The 19,113-nt window shown below is 36.9% G+C and overlaps 1 protein-coding gene across 4 annotated transcripts in view; it reads right to left on the reverse strand.

Annotated features, from left to right (window-relative positions):
• Nucleotides 1-3,422: 3,422 nt before the first annotated feature.
• Nucleotides 3,423-19,113, reverse strand: part of hspa12a (heat shock protein 12A) — a 30,678-nt gene continuing 14,987 nt past the window's right edge. For 2 of the 4 annotated variants that reach the window (XM_077582184.1, XM_077582183.1), the window contains exons 7-13: nucleotides 17,582-17,753; nucleotides 17,160-17,174; nucleotides 16,523-16,615; nucleotides 14,408-14,512; nucleotides 14,064-14,322; nucleotides 11,526-11,629; nucleotides 3,423-9,951 (exon numbers count right to left, since the gene is read on the reverse strand). In XM_077582184.1, the coding sequence (XP_077438310.1) occupies nucleotides 9,320-9,951; nucleotides 11,526-11,629; nucleotides 14,064-14,322; nucleotides 14,408-14,512; nucleotides 16,523-16,615; nucleotides 17,160-17,174; nucleotides 17,582-17,753 (1,380 nt within the window). In that variant the 3' untranslated portion in view covers nucleotides 3,423-9,319. The remainder of the gene's footprint in view (nucleotides 9,952-11,525; nucleotides 11,630-14,063; nucleotides 14,323-14,407; nucleotides 14,513-16,522; nucleotides 16,616-17,159; nucleotides 17,175-17,581; nucleotides 17,754-19,113) is intronic. The other 2 variants (XM_077582185.1, XM_077582186.1) reach the window with 2 other exon arrangements.

Consider the following 19,113-nt stretch of genomic DNA (forward strand, 5'->3'; position numbering starts at 1 on the left):
CTTAACGACAAGTCATGAATTAGTTGAGGTGTAGATGTGGGTGGCAAAGGGAAAAATAGCAACCCGAGGGAATGCTTACACAACAAACGTAACCCCTGGCCGTTGAGCTGTCGGTGTCGTCTTCAAGAGCGGCTTCTTTTCGAAAGAAGAAAAACATCGAAGAGATGTACGAGACATGTCATGATCCATGTTTTTTTTTTTTCTGGAGAGCTCAGTATTGTTCATTCTGTAATTTTACCAATTTGACATGTCATCATCATTGCTCTTTTTTTTTCTTTTTTTTTTAAATAATATCCCATACCGTTCACCTAAACCGAACACTTCCAGCCAGAGTCGTGAGGCCGTCAGGAGACCAGAGGAAGGACCAAAGAAAAGAAAGGAAAGTGTAATCCAGCACCGACCAGAAAAAAAAAAAAGAAGAAAAAAAACCCCAGAGACATCTAAATTCCAACAAATCATGATCCATGTTATTTAGGTTTGGATTCGGTTTATTGTGTTATGGCTCGTCTCCTCATGGTTCACGTCGGAAGTCGCATTTTTTTATTTTTTCCAGTTCCGACCCGAAAGCATCCGAGGTTAAAGTAAATAACCAAAATGGCGGATAGTGTTGAATTGTTTTTTATTTTGGTCATGGGAGTTCAGTCCTGCTCCCATCATTAGTGCTGGCTGCTAAATAAATAAAAAATAAAAAAATAAAATAAAGGAGAGCAATGATAATGACATGTCAAATCGGTAAAATTACCGAATGAACAATACTGAGCTCTCCAGAAAAAAAAAATAAAATAGTGCTGGCTGCTTGAGTACTGTAACATGCATTGCAGCAAATCAACACTCGGGGAAGGTTAAACAAATATTCAATCCAGACAAACATCATTTCCCGACCTTTACTTTGTCTTTTCATCCCAGACAATGAAGCCTGAAAAAGCCGAAATGAGTCAGTGTTCCTGTTATTGCCCCGTGATTTTCATTGGTTAGCCACCGTGCGCTGAACGAGTGATCAAAAAGGAGAGGGTAGATGTGGGAGGGCAGCGGAATGAAGGACCCCTTTTGGAGAGTTTGGGTGCCGTCCGATTACCGTGGCAACTGCTCTCTCTTGATGGCTATTTGCGGAAAATGGGCCATGCCTGGCGCGACCTCTTCACCCTGTCCACAGTCTGCTTCCACAAACGCACACTCATGCACATCCAAGCTAAAACGAACCTTGCCCTGTGACGGGTTGAGTGGCTCTTTACCGCCACTTCTGCAAAAATAATACACTCCATGCACACAAATGTAATGTGGTCACTCCAGTGCATTCCTGCGGTTAATTTCTAGTTCAAGCGGTGAAACGCTGCTGGAAGTTAACTTGGGGAGAAGTGATTTTTATTTTTCAACAGAAGAAGTATTGCAATGAATATGTCGGATGTAAAAAATACAATAGCAGGAATTAATCATGTGTAACCAAACAAAAGTTCCATTCACAGATGAGGCCAAGCGATCCATATTTATAAGGGTCTGAAAAGAAATGACTGAAAACAGTCACAGGATGTGAAGTAGTTTGTAAAGAAACACAATAAGTTTCTTAATAATAGCCTGGTCAATGTACAAGTTGATGGAAAATTGTTATAACTGGATGTCATATAATCTCATAAATGAAAAAAAAAAAATGTGTAGGCTACTGTATTTAAGCAACAGTTTTTTTAATGGTCTGCAGTGCACTCTGGTTTTATTTTTTGAGCGCACCCACAATGAGGGAACGATGGCGACGAGCTCTAATGTTCATGCATGGTCTTGATTGTTGAAACCAAATTCCCCCCCCCCCCAAAAAAAAAAACTGTAATTCTTGACTGGTCCGGAGGAAAAATAGCAAGAAAAGTGCAAAATAGTAAAATGGTAAAAAAAAAATGCAATAGATGAATAGCTGAAATTATTGTCACAAATGAAAACTAAACTTCTTTCACTAAAAAACACACAGATCTAATACACTAATGAAATGAAATTAGAAAAACGTAAGCATGCGATTACTTCAGCATTATTGTGCTTTAAATTGTGTGTGGAAGAATACTCAATTCTGACATCTTCCTTTCAATTAAAGGCAAAAAAAATAAAAATTATCGATCACCTATTGTGTGTCTACAGGTTTTTTCCCCGGCTCAAATTGAGGCAGAGGTGGTATCATCCAGACTATGATGGGTGACTACCGATACCAGGTTCAGATGCCAATAAGTCTTATTTTAAGGTATCGGTACTTACTGTTATCGTCCGCTCTCCTGCGATATGACGTGCATGTATTCTGTAAATTCAACTGACTCGCTTTAATTTTTTTACATGCAACATATAATAATTCCATGTTTCAATAATAGGAATATAAGTCATCACTGAAGTCGCCTCTGTGATCTGAGGTCATCCTGTCTTTTCGAGTCCAGTTGTCTCGGTCGTGTTGCAGCGTTTACACACACTTTCTCCTTGTGTGCAAATAAATCGCGGAAAAAACTGTAAAAAGACACGATGCAGAAATCTCACAAGGTGGCAGTGCCGCTTCACAAAACCCTACAAAAGCTTATGAGGAAACTAAAACAACCATTCCATCACAATTTTTTTTTTTTTACATTTTAATTATAATATATATATATATATATATATATATATATATATATATATTATAATTAAAATGCATACATAATAAGTAACATTACATTATGACCAACAAAATAATGAAATTAATAAATGTCTGGATGGAATTCCAAATTGTAACCATTATGGATAAAAAAAATTATAATAAAAAAATATATATAGGCACATTATATAAAATTTAATTTGGAAGTTTTGGGAATGCATGAAGAATTCAGTGCCCAGAGAAAAAAACACACACATCTATATTGACATGTTTTATTTTCTAAACAAATACAAAAAAAACTAAGAAATTAATATTCACAGCCTTTGATAATACTAACAAGTATTGCTAGCCTATTTATTATGCACAAGATCGGCACACTTACTTTTAGGTCAGTTTTTCCTATTTAATTCCTCTTTGCAGCCCGTCTCAATTTCCATCAGATCGGCTGGGGAGAGCAGGTTACGGACATTCTCCGATCTCTCTGCAAATGTTCGATTGGATTCAAATCAAGGGTGTCATATGTGTGTACCAAAGGATTCTGTCGATATCTTGGCTGTGAGGGAGTGTGCAGTTTCATTTTTCCACCACACGTGGCAGTAGCGATTCAAGATAACATTTTCTGCTTTGAGCAGCTTTATGGTTGCTATCCTACTGAAAATGAAGCAGCTTTGACCTGCACGGTCAACTGTTGGACCTTACATGATAAAGTGTTTGTGCCTACTTGTAAGCCGTGGCATGACTTGTCTGGTTTGTTTTCAGCAACTATATAGTGAACCTCAACATAAGAACCACAAATATAAATAAATAAGCAAAGCAAAAAATAAAATTCTTTGAAATACACATTTTTATTAATGAGAATCTGACAGTGAACATTTGTAAATGGTTGGAATACACTTCATGTGAAATTAACAGACAAAAAAATAATAATAATTCAAACTGAAAAATAAACGACAAAATTACATTGAAGAGTGATTCAGATGATCCCAAATTGAACCATTGCCAATGTCTGACTTATTGTGAACCGGGTGAAATACAGTACGACTTGATTGACATTTCTGCTTAAAACTCAACCCGCCGACCCACTTACGACTCAGCAACCAATAATTGGCTTGACAGTGAAATGTCAGATTTGCTTTTCCAGTATACACAACATAAAGCATTTACTTGAGCATTAGGTATGAAGGGAGCGTTCACACCCGCAGCTCGCTCTTTCTGGTCAGTGGAGATGGCAAATCCAGGTCCAGAAAGTAAAAACCTTGCCACAGTTTGGCTTTAGCCCCTCGCACTAGCTAGCTAGCTAGCTAGCTAGCTCCCTAGCAGGTAAACAAGCACCCAGGTGGCTAGCTCGGGAGCTAGCACTTGGGGCTAAAGCCAAACTGTGGTAGGGTTTTTACTTTTTTTTGGTCACCTCTGCTGGTCAGTTCCAGTTTGTAAACAATTTCCGTTTGGCTCGCGTTCCCACAGTAAACATTCCAATGAGTCGCTCTTCTCTTACTCAGAATAAAGAAGACAAATGGAATACGCAACAAGGCTTGCTTGTTTGGAATAGCTACAGTTTGATTAAAACGACCTAAAGGGCTCTAGTGTGAAAGCACCCAAGTACACTGCAAAAAATGTTTAGCCTATAGAAATTGTCTTAATACATGATTCCGTTTCATACTTGACCGTGTGAGCGTGCAGGTTGAAGAAATGTTAACGGCTTATATCAGTAGCGTGTACAGTGATGTGGTGGCCGGCTCACAGCAGTGAATCTTGCCTGTTGTGTGACTGCAGTCGACACGTTTTGTTTTGCCTTTTTGGGACACATGCAAAACGTGCATTGCAGAAAGGAGAGACACACGTGCGCTGCCTGATACTAAAAAGTACGACCGCTCGATATTGGTTGCATTTCAAATAAGAAAAAAGAGAAATTTATTAACTGTTCATACGGATGCACAACATGACTACGGTATTTACTACAGTACAAGGTTGCTGACCGATGTCAAGGGTTTACTGTTATTCACTGTGTTTGCTTTTTTTTTTTTTATTTATTTTATTTTTTTTTATTTTGTGTTAATATGACACTATAAAGAAAAACAGCAGTGGTAGTTTCCAACCTTTTTCTGTGCTCTACACCCCTTGAAGACCTAATATAATAAATCATTTCGTCAACTGCCATTGACGACTATAGACGTCAAAAATTCATTTGAACTATTTCTATTAGTTTAATTTTTTTCCACTTTTGCTAACAAGAGTATGAAAACCTAGAAAAAAAAGTTGATTGTAAATTTAGAACAGATATAAAATTTGTGATTAGTCTTTAGTTAACTAGTGAAGTCATGTGATTAATAACAATTAAAATTTTTAGTCGCCTGACGCCCCTAATTAAAAAAAATAAAATAAAAAAAAATAAGGGGCGTCAGACGATAATTTTTTTTTAATCGTAATTAATCGCATGACTTCAATAGTCCCTAACCCTAACCCGATTAATCACACATTTTATATTTATTATAACTGTACAATATTTTTTTTCTAGGTTTTCATAAAAAATTGACTTTTTTTTTTAAACTAATAGAAATAGTTTACATTAATTTTTTACGTCTATAGTCATCAATGGCAGTGAATGAGTTAATATAAGATAATCTATTATAGTATTGTTAGTAGAAAAGCAAGTAATACAAAAAATATATGTGCATTTAGACTTCATTTCAAATTCTGGCCCAAGACCTTCATGTAAAGAAAGAAAATTGCGCCAGAATTTAGTTGATGGTGTCTCGAAAAAAAAAACAGAGATACAACATGTAAAGAAGTTCAGAACATTCAGAAATATTTTTCCATCCCTCCAAAAAAAAAATGTTTTTAAGCAACAATTAGTTACAACACAAATAGCTGAATCCCTTCAATCCCTTCAAGTCCAGCACTAAGAATGACGACTTACCCGTGTACTATATTTTAAAAGGTCCCCTAAACATAAAAATCAAATCACTGAAGCTTAATTAACTGCTAACGTTGACAACTTTTCAAGGCACAGATTCCCGGGTTTAAAAACGGAGGCATCGAAAGTGTTACGACATCCACCATTTTCTGTCAAGTAATAACGCAGAAAAAAAAACTGCAAGTGTGCTTGCTGACAGATTTTGTCAGCCACAAGCAGGCTGGCGGCCCTTCAATCATCTGCCCAACGAGAAATTCCCTTTAAATTCACCTGCGGACATTTCGACAAATGGAAACTGGTGCGATGTGGAGAACTAATACACTCTGTATTAAGTATTATTATTATTATTATGATTGTTGATTAATCTAGGGTGGCCAGGTTTTCAATTTTGCTGAAAATCGTAAGTCAATCTGGTTGTGTTATTAACTTTGGCTAACGCTAAATTTAACTGGTTTGGCTGTGCTGTGTACCTTGCGGCCGTCCTACATTGTAACATTGAAAAAAAAAACAGAAAAACTCGGCTGATTCTTAGACACAGAAGAAGAAAGCAGTTTTAGTTCCAGTATGACGAAAACACGCTTGCTAGTGAAATTATTTTTTAAATTAGTTTATCGTAATCGTAAAAGTGACAACTACTGTGATTGACATGAACACGGCCCAAACAATTGGCTTGCTGTTGTAAATAAAATAAAAATAAAATAATATATATATATATATATATATATATATATTTTTTTTTTTTTTAAACAATGGGGCTGGCGAAATCCACTCAATCATCGGGACACAAGGCTCAAAAGCAGAAGTGTCCTGTTTAAACCAGGACGTCTGGTCACCCCAGATTAATCCCATCTTGATGCAATTGAAGCAAAATGGAACGCACGATTTGATATGAACCACAAGAGGCGCTAACAAGATTAGCTCAAGCCTCACATGGGTAAATTGCAATCTTGCATGCAGATTATTAAAAGAGAAGCAAGTGATTTTGTGGTCAGGTTACATTCGCCGGACTGACCATGTATGTATTTTATACTCTACATTTAATGTGAAGCGGTTTAGCTGGGGCTCTGACTCGACTGTATTGCTTTCTGCTGTTTAACCCTGGAGAACCCAAGAACCCTTTTCTTCTTTGGAAAATTATGAATTATACATTAAATGACTGCTATAAATTCACTGAACACCAAAATATATGTTTTTTCAATGTATTCCCTAATTTAGGATTAGGGCGAAATTTGACCCTTTGGGATTTAGGAGTATCATTTCGAAAAATCTGAATAACAGAAAACTGTCAGTAAACTATTTAGAATTTAAGAAAATAATCAATCAAATACACAGCTACATTGAACAATAATTGTTTTTGTTTTATTTGTTGCATTTTAGCCATCTTGTCACCACCACTCTGGCTCTTGTAAGTGCAATATTCATCCATTAGATGGCCCCATGCAGGGGTCAGAAGTGGCACTCTGGACTTTTGAAGTTAAATTTGTAAAAAAAAAAAAAAGGTCTTTGTTATTTGAGTAGCAGAATTCATAGGGGCCAAATTTGACCCCGTGGGTTTTCCAGGGTTAAAAACAAACAAACAAAATAATTTAGTAGTGTATCATTGTTAAATGTGCTTGTTTATGTCCTAAATTTCCCTTCAGGGATCTTTAATGCTTATACACTCAATATCCTAAATCATAACTCGCCGTTATGACCTGAAGCTTAGCAATATTCCTTTTTATCTATTTAATCTATTCCAATAGAAAACGTAAAACTAACAAGGGGACGGGCATTGAAATTTCAATGTCTAATATTCACCATAACCTACATATAGCTTAATTTGAATGTGCAGTGCAAAGCAATTGGTCCACTTCCTGTCTAGTGTATATTTAACATATATTTTCTCAGTAAGCCCACATGAATTACGGCTCCAATCCATTTCACAGAGGTAGGATGCTGACAACATGCAAGCTGGCAGAGTGTTGTGACACGCTAAACACGACGGAAGCAGAATTCATGAAGGAGCTGTTTTGTCCTGCAAAAATGTGCCACGGTGGCCCTCGTGCTGTGCTCGATGCCGTGCTCAATATGAAAAGTGAAAGCACGCGCGTAAAACTGCTGAAGCTAAAGCTATCGACACAATGCTAAAAATCTGTACAATATTTAAATAGTGTATATACAGAAATAAAGAAATATTACCGTTACCGTCACACTAAGACTTCACTTTAGCCAAGTGGGCATGTAACATGTAATCTAACAATCATAAATATTAACAAATAAAGGTGACGGTAAATAGGATTTGATGGTACTCGCTTGTTGCTATGGAGGACCAAAACTGCCAAAATTAAAAATAAATAAATGACTAAATAAATGAATAAAAGTGAAAATAAAAACGGATATAAAAAATATTATTCAAAAATTAATATAGATGAAAAAATGTATATATATATATATATATATATATATATATATATAGAGAGAGAGAGAGAGAGAGAGAGAGAGAGAGCCCTAAATAAATAAATAAAAGTAAAAATAAATACAAAATTGAAAAAAAGATATTCAAAAAATAACTCTAAAAATGTCTAAATAAATTTTTTGCAACAGCTGAGCCGAGACATGCTTAGGACCGCCCTCTCATTTGGATAACATTTCGACCTGACAGAGCGTCTGCATCATGAAATAAATAAATGTGAGAGCAGAGCGTTTTTATTTATTGATTGATATTTAATTCTATTTATATATATTTTTTTGTATTTATTCTTTTACTTTTATTTATATATTTGGTTATATTCCCATTTATATTTATTTTCTGTATTACATTTTTGAATATTTCTTTTATGTTTTTATTTTCACTTTATTCATTCATTTATTTGTTTAGTCATTTATTTATTTTTAATTTTGGCAGTTTTGGTCCTCCATACTTGCAGAATGTTTGATCTTCCTTCGACTCGTGTTTTTGCATGATTTGAGAACTCAACCCCCCCAAAAAAGGTATATATTAAGCACAAGATTCAGCTTTGAACATAAGCGCGAGACTGTGTACCTAATGGCCTTTGTCACTTCTCATAATCACTAACGGGACCGTTGAGGCTTTTCCATGTAGAGTAGTAACGATATCTTATGCTGCATTCGAGGAAAGTCGGACTGTATGGAATGCTTATGAAATAAGATAAATACATAAATGAAGCAAAATCAAGAAGTCAAGTTTGCTGGAGGTCAAAATGTGTTTTGAGGACCAAAACAAGAACTTAGATATCACTATCCGCCATTTTGGTTGTTTACTTTCGTCTCAAACCCGTTCAGGCCAGAACTGGAAGAATCCAAGTGGGATAAATCCGACTTCCTTGAATGCAGCATGCATTTTTGGGTGGCAGTTGACGGCACATTTCGATTCTCCGCCAGTTCCCTGACCGCGCAATTATTGAAGGTGGGTTTCCAAAGTCAACTGTAAACTAAACCAAATGTATAATTCAAAAGAGGACGGACAGTATGAATATTTGACACCAAGGCTTACTTGTATGTTTCTCGTTTCTGCTGTTTTGCAGCGGTACATTCATAGCATCAGCATTATTTTCACTGCAATTAATACCCACCATGTTTGTATTTTTTTTGTCTTTGAGACAATATTGTTTAGCTAATGAGAGATCAAGCATAAACAGTACATTTAAATGGGCCAGTATAATGCCAGCATCGGATAAATGCTTTATTAAGTGGTAGGCCTGATTTAATAGTATAATACCCAAAAAGTGTCTAAGCCTCCATTTTTTTTAGAATATTTTTAATATTCTACTAGTTGCGTGTATGTGCATGTGAGCTCTCTGCCTCCTTCCTTAATGGCTGAGGAAGTCAATACTGGCCTTGACCGTGCGCCCGGTGGACACGTCCACCGCCATGGCTCGAATCTCGGTGTCGCCAAACTGCATGAGCGTCTGGATCTCGCGGCGTGGCGCCGCGCTTTCCGTGCCGCTGACATCCAAGCGGAGTGTGCCGCACTTCTTGACGCCGGACTCGCTGATGAAACCCACGTTCTCCTTCTCGGCGCAATAGACGTGGATGACGATGACCTGCTGCGAGGGCTTGGCCGGCGTGTAGCTACGTTTGACCATCTCGCCCAGCGCCACCGACTGGTCGGTGGCGATGAAGGTGTCGAAGACGTCGGTGCACCAGCGCGTTCCGTCCTTCACCAGCAGCTTCTCGGGAGGATGCTTGCCCTCGACAAAGCGGTTGAGGACGCCGACGCCGTACGTGAGCGGGGAGCGGCGGATTTTGATGATGCTGGGGTCCAAACCGAACAGCACCGCGCCCTTCAGGATGGTGAGGCCGACATCGTGGGGGATGATAATACGGCTGCGGCCGTGAAGCATGTTCTGGACGGCCTGCTGGAGCAGAGCTGATTCGGCGAAACCTCCCACTAGGAAAAGGAACTTGATGTCGCTCACCTCGGGTTTCTCAAAGAGATCATCTAAAAAAAAAAGGGCAGAAAATTATTATTATCATTAATAACAGGGATGTGATTTGACCAAAGTGAAATTATCTGAAAATTTAGCCGGGGGTCTGGGGGCCGCTGGCACCCAGCTAGGTCCAGGTATGCTTTTTAAGTACTTTCAATGCACTCACATGACAAAGAAATAGACAAAACAACAGCATAAATTTTCAATGTATATTGAACTATCCCATATAAAATGGCAGTTTTAGTCAACTCAAAATCAGTCACATTCAAAAACATTGGACTGCCTTTGCTTTTAAAAACTATCACTGAGAATATCATCATATCTAACTAATGTGATTACTAAGTTAACACATAAATAATGTTGAAGAGTTCAAATTTCATAATTTCATAAAAAAACAAATAATTGTATCATTACCAAATGAAAAGTAACTCATATTAAAGCATACCACAAATGTCTTTGTTATAGCAGAAGATGTTATCTGTCGGAGTCATGTGCATACACAATGAACTACAAAAAAAAAAAAAAAAAAATCGGAATTATTTTTTTTTGGAGGGAGATAAAAAAAGCGGAATTCCGCGAATTAGCGGAAAAATCACAATCCTAGTAATAAACACAGCTTGCATCATGGTTTCTACGTGTCACCTGCACTAAAAATCCACAAAAAATTACAGGTAGGGCCTGATACTAGCTCCTTTAGATCATTCAAACCCAAAAATGTACACGTTTTTAATACGTTGTCCTGCACTCCCAAGAACGTATTTATATGTTTTTCTTATGTTTTGTTTTCTTTATGCCAGAGCATACAGAAGGCTTTGATACAGCTTCTGACATGAAGAGGCCGCTTAAAGCAATGGTAGTTATTACAAACAAATCGACCAGCAGGTGGCAGCAGAGTATAAGAGATCAGCCATGTTGCAACAAGTGTTTTCAACAGGTTCGTGAATAATGATGAAACGTTAGCTATAGTCTAATGCCAGTTGCTGCAAAACGGAAACAGATACAAATGTATTTGTTTTTCCTGATGAAAGAAGAGACTCTAATCTTTCTTTTGGTAGGTTCCGGCATCTGTGATCAGGTGAATTAATTCATTTTACATAGGTGGAAATTCCGCCTTGTGACAGCATGCATGGACGGCCATTTCAACGTGATTATACCGATTTTAACCATTCATTGCCTAATTAAAGAGATTCTGAAATGTAATAAATAACAACCATACTGTCTTTTCTGAAGAAAAATTAAAATGATTTTAGGATTTATAATAGCCTACCATGTCAATCATTTGTGATTATATGAATGAGGATGTGGAACGTCCCGCCTACATATGCAATGGATTTCGGCATTCCAGGTTTTCACTGTATAAAAATAAAACTTACAGACCGACCAACATGAGACTTTTTTAATTGCAGTCTTTGCAATTTAAAAATTGCATTCCGCAACACTGCAATGTTGATTTGAATTTGAATTTTTTTTTTAGCTCTGATTATTAGTACTAACTACCCTCCATGATTAACAAAACTGACAATCAACCAACCCACATACATTTATTTTTCGACAAGCTACAGTGTAATGTTTGTGTGTAGCTTACTGATGTGTTGAATGATATGGTCGATAGTGGGCTTGAAAAGGGAATTCATAGCGTCAGGACTCATCCTCAGCATCCCCTGCGATGACCATTTCACAAAATCCACACTAGGGAGAAAAGAGTTCAATATAATCAATAACACTGTTTAACTACAATATTAAATGTTACTTTAAAATTACATGTGACGAATAGTACGAGATAAGATTACATAAGATCCCATCAGAAGAAAATGTGCTTGTGTTATTATATTATTTTTATTATTATTATTATTTTTTGTAACAACTGCCCCTGCACACCATATTACACATTCAGTCCTTTGGTCCGGACTAAAATCTGACTTTTTTTGCTTGTTTGTTTGGTGCGGTTCATATTAACTCACTGCCATTGATGGCTATAGACGTCAAAAAATCATTTGAACTATTTCTATTAGTTGAAAAAAAATTTCAAAACCTAGAAAAAATGTTTTATTGTACATTTAGAACAAATATAAAATTTGTGATTAATCGTGAGTTAACTAGTGAAGTCATGTGATTAATAACAATTTTAAAAAAGTAATCGCCTGATGCCCCTAATTAAAAAAAGAAAGAAAAAATTATTAAAAATTAGAGGCGTCAGACGATTACAACTTGTAATTGTAATTAATCGCGTGACTTCAATAGTTAACTCACGATTAATCACAACTTTTATATCTGTTCTAAATGTACAATAAAAAAAATCCAAGTTTTCATACTCTCGTTAACAAAAGTGGGGGGAAAAAAGGTGAAACTAATAGAAATAGTTCAAATGAATTTTTGACGTCTATACCCGTCAATGGCAGTGAATGAGTTAACCCTGTACTTTTTGCAAGTGAACTATATTCTGTAAACACATCGACATGTGACGATCTATGAAATGACGAGGGCAGCACGCAGACCACAAACCCGTAAATGACGGAAAATAAGGAATTCTTACATGCTGTTTTCCTGCTCGGCAAATTTGTAAAATAATTGGGAGCGACAAGATGTCACTTTGGATTACTCTAATTCCAAGTTGTTAACAAAAAGTTGCAACAAATATTTCCTTATCATTGAAAGAAAAATAACCCTCCTGTAGACCTACAGGAAAAAATATATACTTAAATAGAAAATATTATACAATAAAGATTTTTTTTTTAATTGACCATGAATTTAATAGCAAATCTAACAATTGTTTATTAAAATAAATAAAAATAAAATTCCTCCAAATGCTTATTTTCCTATTTTAACCAGTTAACATAAATTAATAATGAACTACAAATGAAACATAAAAATCTATTATAATTAACCGATTTCAGGGGATGAAACGGCTAAATCAGTGCAACAAATACTTCAGAAGTCTTTATAATGTAAATAGTCGGTAATCTCATCGCAATGTTAATCGTGCTTGTGTATGGCAAAATGTACCATTTTCAAAGTGTTTGATTACGTGAATGAAGATAATGTTCTGCAGTTACATCAGCCACTGTGTGTATTATCCTAAAAGTGTAGATCAATATTTCCCATGAATCCATCTTCCACTTGACTAATTCAGTGTCTGTTACATCATAAATCTGCACACAATCGATTAGGACTACCTATTATAATCCCATGTGTGTGATTTACATGCATTATGGTCATGTGAGAGTGCAGGACTTAATAGTAGCCCCTCCCCGAGACAAAGACATGCTTTGCACTTCCGGCTATGCATCAGAGACCAAGACCCATCGAAGTCTTGATTGATGACCCACTTTATGGGATTACTAAAATATACCGACAGTAGACAGGCCAGTTGAATTCTACCATGTTGTCAGTGGCTTTCCATGTTCATTGCTGAAAAGGAAAATCTATCACTAAATAAAAAATAAAGCTCAGTGCATTAGCTTATCATTTAAAAGAGCAGGGCATTTTGTCTGTGTTGGCCTGATTTCAGACTGTCACTCATTGATCAGATTTTTTTTTATTTTCTTTATTTTTATACTCTTCATCTATACAGGCCCGCATTTCACACCAAGTAAATTTGGAAGTATATTGAAATGGGATTTCCGGTGGGGTGGTGTCTGGTCGGTGCTGGATTTCACTTTCACTTTCCTTTCTTTGGTCCTTCCTCGGATCTCCTGACGGCCTCACGGCTCTGGCTGGGTTCTGAAGTGTTCGGTTTAGGTGAACGGTATGGGATTTTTTTAATAGGTTTTAGGTGAACTAATGAATACACACTCACACGCACATGCACATACTCACTCACATACAAAATAATAATTAATTAAAAAAATAAATAAAAATAAAATTAAATTAAAAAAAAAAAATTAAAAAAGAGAGCAATGATGATGACATGTCAAATCGGTAAAATTACCGAATGAACAATACTGAGCTCTCCAGGAAAAAAAATTAAAAAAATTAAAAAAAAAGGAAAAAAAGGAAAGAAATGGGATTATTATTATGTATGTACTATGTGTCATATTTGCTTGGTGGCACCGTGACATTTTTCAAACCTAAACTAAGCGCCTCGGCTCCAAACTTAAGGAAATACTGCTCTTGACGTACTTACTTGCTTTTGCGCAGGGCGTGTTCAACACTGTGGCCCCTGAACTTCTTGTAGTAGTCGATGAATGAGAAGGGCAAGTTAATATTTAGGGGGTTGGCCCTGCCCGGGGCTGCTGCCCGCTTCCGTGATTCAAAGGCAATCATAAGGTCCACCCAAGCGGCTGGCCGCTTGATTTTGAACTGGTCGATGAAATCCTGGCCAAAGATCTGACACAGCAGCTTCTCGAATTCATAGTCGATCCCAAGAGAGCCGTAGGGTCCACCTAATGTGGAAAGATGATTGAAAAGCCAGAAGAAATATGCAGAGGAGTATTTATCCACAAAAAAAAATCAGATGTGGACTGTTACCAGATGCCTTGTACAGCTCTTTCAGATGTCCTTCTGGGAGACGGATCTGATGGACAGTCAGGTCCACCGTCCCTCCGCCGCAGTCCACCACCACATAGCGGTCACCTGCAGAAAGGTGTCGTGATTGTAAAGCATCGTGCTCAGAGAGTTTTGCTCCTTGTGCTAAACCCTGATCAACAATCGACAGAATCCATTATCGTAAAGCTGCCTTTTTCTGTGAATTATTTCATCGGCGTGCTTGAATCTTGCATCCTTCACAGGGCTTTGATTCTATTCTCAAATACGTTGGCTTTCTGTAGTTCTTTAGTTGTAACATCATTTCCAGACTGTTGTGTGCACCTAAACTGCAGCCACTAAATTCACAAAAGAAAAATAATTTGTATGTAATATTTTTCTTCTTTTTTTTCTGATAATTACCACTTCTAATCATGTTTTATGCAGTCCCCCCAATTGCTGGTATCCACGTTCAAAAAGTGAAGTATTATGTGCATAGTCATTTGAAAAATTTGGATGCCCTCAAAAAGAGTCATGATAGTGTGAGTGGATTTATCCTGAAACGGGTCGGAGCAAGCAACAAGGAAACGACCATAAATAAAAACCCGACGTCGTGTTTTGCATGAATGTGCATCTTCCCAGAGAGCAAGAACTATTTTCCAAAGCAAATGTTGCCACAGCGCCATTTCAAAAATGCTCTCAGTTTAGACACATTCGGAGATAATCGGAGCATATCTGTGACTTTTCTTCTTCTTAGGGTTTTTGTGATACACAATTGGGAGCTAAGGAGTGAAAATATTGGTGACGTGCAGCGTGTTAGTTAGCCTGTGAAAATCCATCAATTAGCAACATCATTGTTCAAACCGTGCAGGAGCCAAAGCGTGATAAAAGTAGTGGCTTATAGTTAGGAAGTTACAGTCGCCTTATTATGCATTTACATTAAACCCCTGGAGAACCCACGGGGTCAAATTTGGCCCCTATAAATTCTGCTACTCAAATAACAAAGACCTTTTTTTTTTTTTTTACAAATTTAACTTCAAAAGTCCAGAGTGCCACTTCTGACCCCTGCATGGGCCATCTAGTGGATGGATATTGCACTTACATGAGCCAGAGTGGTGGTGACAAGATAGCTGGCAACATGCTGTTTTGTTGAGCTGGAAATCAATCCAAACAAAACCATCTTCTCAGCAAACCATCAGATGGTAAAATCGTGTTTTTTTTGTTTTTTTTATATCATGTTGCAGAACGCCTAGGAGTATGTTTTATATATATATTTCAGGGATGTGATTTGACCAAAGTGAAATTATCTGAAAATTTAGCTGGGGGTCTGGGGGCGAAGCCCCCCGGAGCTCATGGGTTTTCCGTGTTTTTAAGTACTTTCAATGCACTCACATGACAAAGAAATAGACAAAACAACAGCATAAATTTTCAATGTATATTGAACTATCCCATATAAAATGGCAGTTTTAGTCAACTCAAAATCAGTCACATTCAAAAACATTGGACTGCCTTTGCTTTTAAAAACTATCACTGAGAATATCATCATATCTAACTAATGTGATTACTAAGTTAACACATAAATAATGTTGAAGAGTTCAAATTTCATGAACAAATAATTGTATCATGACCAAATGAAAAAGTAACTCATATTAGAGCATACCACAAATGTCTTTGTTATAGCAGAAGATGTTATCTGTCGGAGTCATGTACATACACAATGAACTACTTAAAAAAAAAAAAAAAAAAATCGAATTTTTTTTTTGGGGGGGAGATAAAAAAAGCGGAATTCCGCGAATTAGCGGAAAAATCACATCCCTGATATTTTGATAAATTAGCAACTTTGAGCTAGTTAAAAAAAAGGGTTAAAATTGAAAAAAAAAACCATATATTTTGGTGTTCAGTGAACTTATAGCAGTCATTTAATGTTTAATTCATAATTTTCCAAAGAAGAAAAGGGTTCTTGGGTTCTCCAGGGTTAAATTTGACAATGTAATACAAATTGTAACTCAATAAATGTCTCCTAAAGTTCATAACGCAGCAGATGAAAGAAACAGCAAGAGTTCATCTCAAGCAGAGGCATAAGGAATAGAATGACAGGCAGGTAAAAAAGAAAAACGCTACCTTCTTCCAGCTCCGACCAAAGCTCCCCTATGACATTTTCCACCAAGAAGGTGCGACTTTGCCGGTTGCGCCGAACATGCTCCTTGTTGGCTGCTTGTTAACAGGAAAGAGAGTTTTAGTGAGCGTGATAAGCAATGCGAAGCTCTGCTTAATGAAGCTGTGTTTATTCACTTAGTGTGAAAAGCAAAGGGGGTGTCAGATGTGCATGAAACATACATCGCATTTATTCAAAAAGAACACAAGAATATAACTGAAAAAAAATAAAAACACAACTAAGCACAAGCTAATGATTTGACAGCATTGCTGGTATGCGCAGAAGCACCCCCCCCCCCCATATTTCATATCGATTTTCCGAATTGCATTCAATGATTAATAATGTTATAAGTGAAAAATGTAAAGCCCATGCGTTCTAATCTTTCTTTCGTGCATTTGAATCTAATCTTTGCTAATATTATCTTTTTTTAACTAATCTACCCGTTACACTTGCAGACTGATTCAGATGAAAATGACCTCTCATTTGTAACTAAACAACTTAAACTTGGGCAAAAAGGAATCAAAATATGATGTGGGATGTGGAAATAAAATATGCACTTAATTGGCATGCGTCTGTCTAAATGTAAAATAAAGGTTTGTTTACCATGGCCTGGGGAAGCTACGGAAGAATCAACATACAGCAGAAAAAAAAGACATTTTTGATGATAAAATGTAAAAATGTACATGTCACAGTTAAGCCTGTATCACAATGAGCGGCGCAGGCTTGTGAACGTGCTTGTATATAGCGAATGTTCGTTTTTCGGCAGGCTTTGTTCAATGTTGCAAAGACACTCGCCACACTCTCAAACCCTCTTTATACTCGCATACCAATTTTCTTGTTGCGGATCATTTTTGAACATGTTCACAATTTTTGGTTTGTCAGTGTCTGGCAATTGTCTTTGCATCGTTTTGCCTGCCAAAAAAAGCAACACTCACGCGCCCTCGCAAGCCTGCGCTGCTCAGTGAGATGCAGGCTTAAAGAAAATGTGTCTTTGCGATCTTACGTTACTGTTTAATGGGAAGTACCTTGGGTCATTGTACTTCCAACGTTGTCTGTGGGACTGACGCCATTCTGAGTGGTCTGGTTGCTCAAGTCCACCATCTGGTGGAGGCGGAGCTTACGGCAGTAGATTGATGCCGCCTCCGGTTCCAGAGAAACGATAAGTTGCTCCGGGTTGTCACGGGACACCAGACCAGACTACACAAAGGAAAAAGACAGAATTTTTTTTTAATTAACCAGGTTAACCTCATTCAAACCCAAAAACTTATAAATACGTATTGATACATTTTTTTACGTTTTTTTTATATGCTAGAGCATACAAAAGGCTTTGATACAGGTTCTGACATGAAGAGGTCGCTTAAAGCAATGGTAGTTATTGCAAAAAACGGCCAGCAGGTGGCAGCAGAGTATAAGAGATCAGCCAGGTCCATGTTGCAGCAAGCTCTTTTTGACAGTGTTTTTAACAGGTGATGATGAATAATGATGAAACTTAGCTATATTCTATGCTAATTGCTGCAAAACGGAAACAGATAGAAATATACCTTTCCTGATGAAGAAGAGCAGTGTTTCCCACACCATATTAATACTTGGGTGGGCCACCTAAGTAAACTGGCTACCACCCAAGAAGTTTTCAAGAAAATCTATTAAAATATATATATATATATATAAAAAAAAACGTGTCGCGACCAGATATACCGCATGTAACGTTAGATCGCCGTAGTAACAGGACTGAGACTAACCCCCCTCCTGCGCCAGTCCACTCCCACAAGTGGATTTAAAATCTGTAGGAAACACTGAAGAGACTCTAATCTTTCTTTTAGTAGGTTCTATGTTTGTATAGCAATAGAACAGAATATTCTGTGGACATTGCAAAATCTGTCAAAATCCAGTAAAACAGCCGGGAGCGAAGGGGGTTGCTTCAGTGAAAATGGATGGGAATAAATGAGGTAAAAAAACAAAAAACATATCAACCTAAATTTGAGTTGACACATTCAACTAAGGTACACACATAAAACATTGAATCTAAAAGTGATCAACTAATCACATTGGTCTATTTCAAGAAACAATGATTTTCACAAATCTTCAATATCACAAAGCACAAAATAATGTTAAAACTGGACTTGGAACATGACAATGACTTGACAGTAATGTAATGCCAACAACAGTCACCAGATCCCAATCCAATACTGAACGTTTGGGAAGCGGTGGAGCAGAAGAGTTGCGTCACGATTGTGCAGCCGATAAACTGACAGCAGCCAAGTGATGATGTCACAAAATCAATAATGGAAGATCTCTAAGAAATGTTTCCAAACACCTTGTTTCAAATTTTCAAGATGAATCAAGGCATTTTTGAAATAAAAAAAAAAGATGTTGATAACATTGTTAACATTTTTAATTCTTTATTTTATATTTTAACTATTTTGAATTTAGTTATAGATGTGTAGAGCAGGTGAAATAATGTTAAACTCAATATAACTCGACCTTAACCTATCTGTTATCTTGTTTTGTCTAAATTCCCTTTCAGTGTCCTGCTTGAGAAAGTTCAATCTGACATACT

The sequence above is a fragment of the Vanacampus margaritifer genome, chromosome 12, assembly GCF_051991255.1.
Source record: "Vanacampus margaritifer isolate UIUO_Vmar chromosome 12, RoL_Vmar_1.0, whole genome shotgun sequence".
Lineage (NCBI taxonomy): Eukaryota > Metazoa > Chordata > Actinopteri > Syngnathiformes > Syngnathidae > Vanacampus > Vanacampus margaritifer.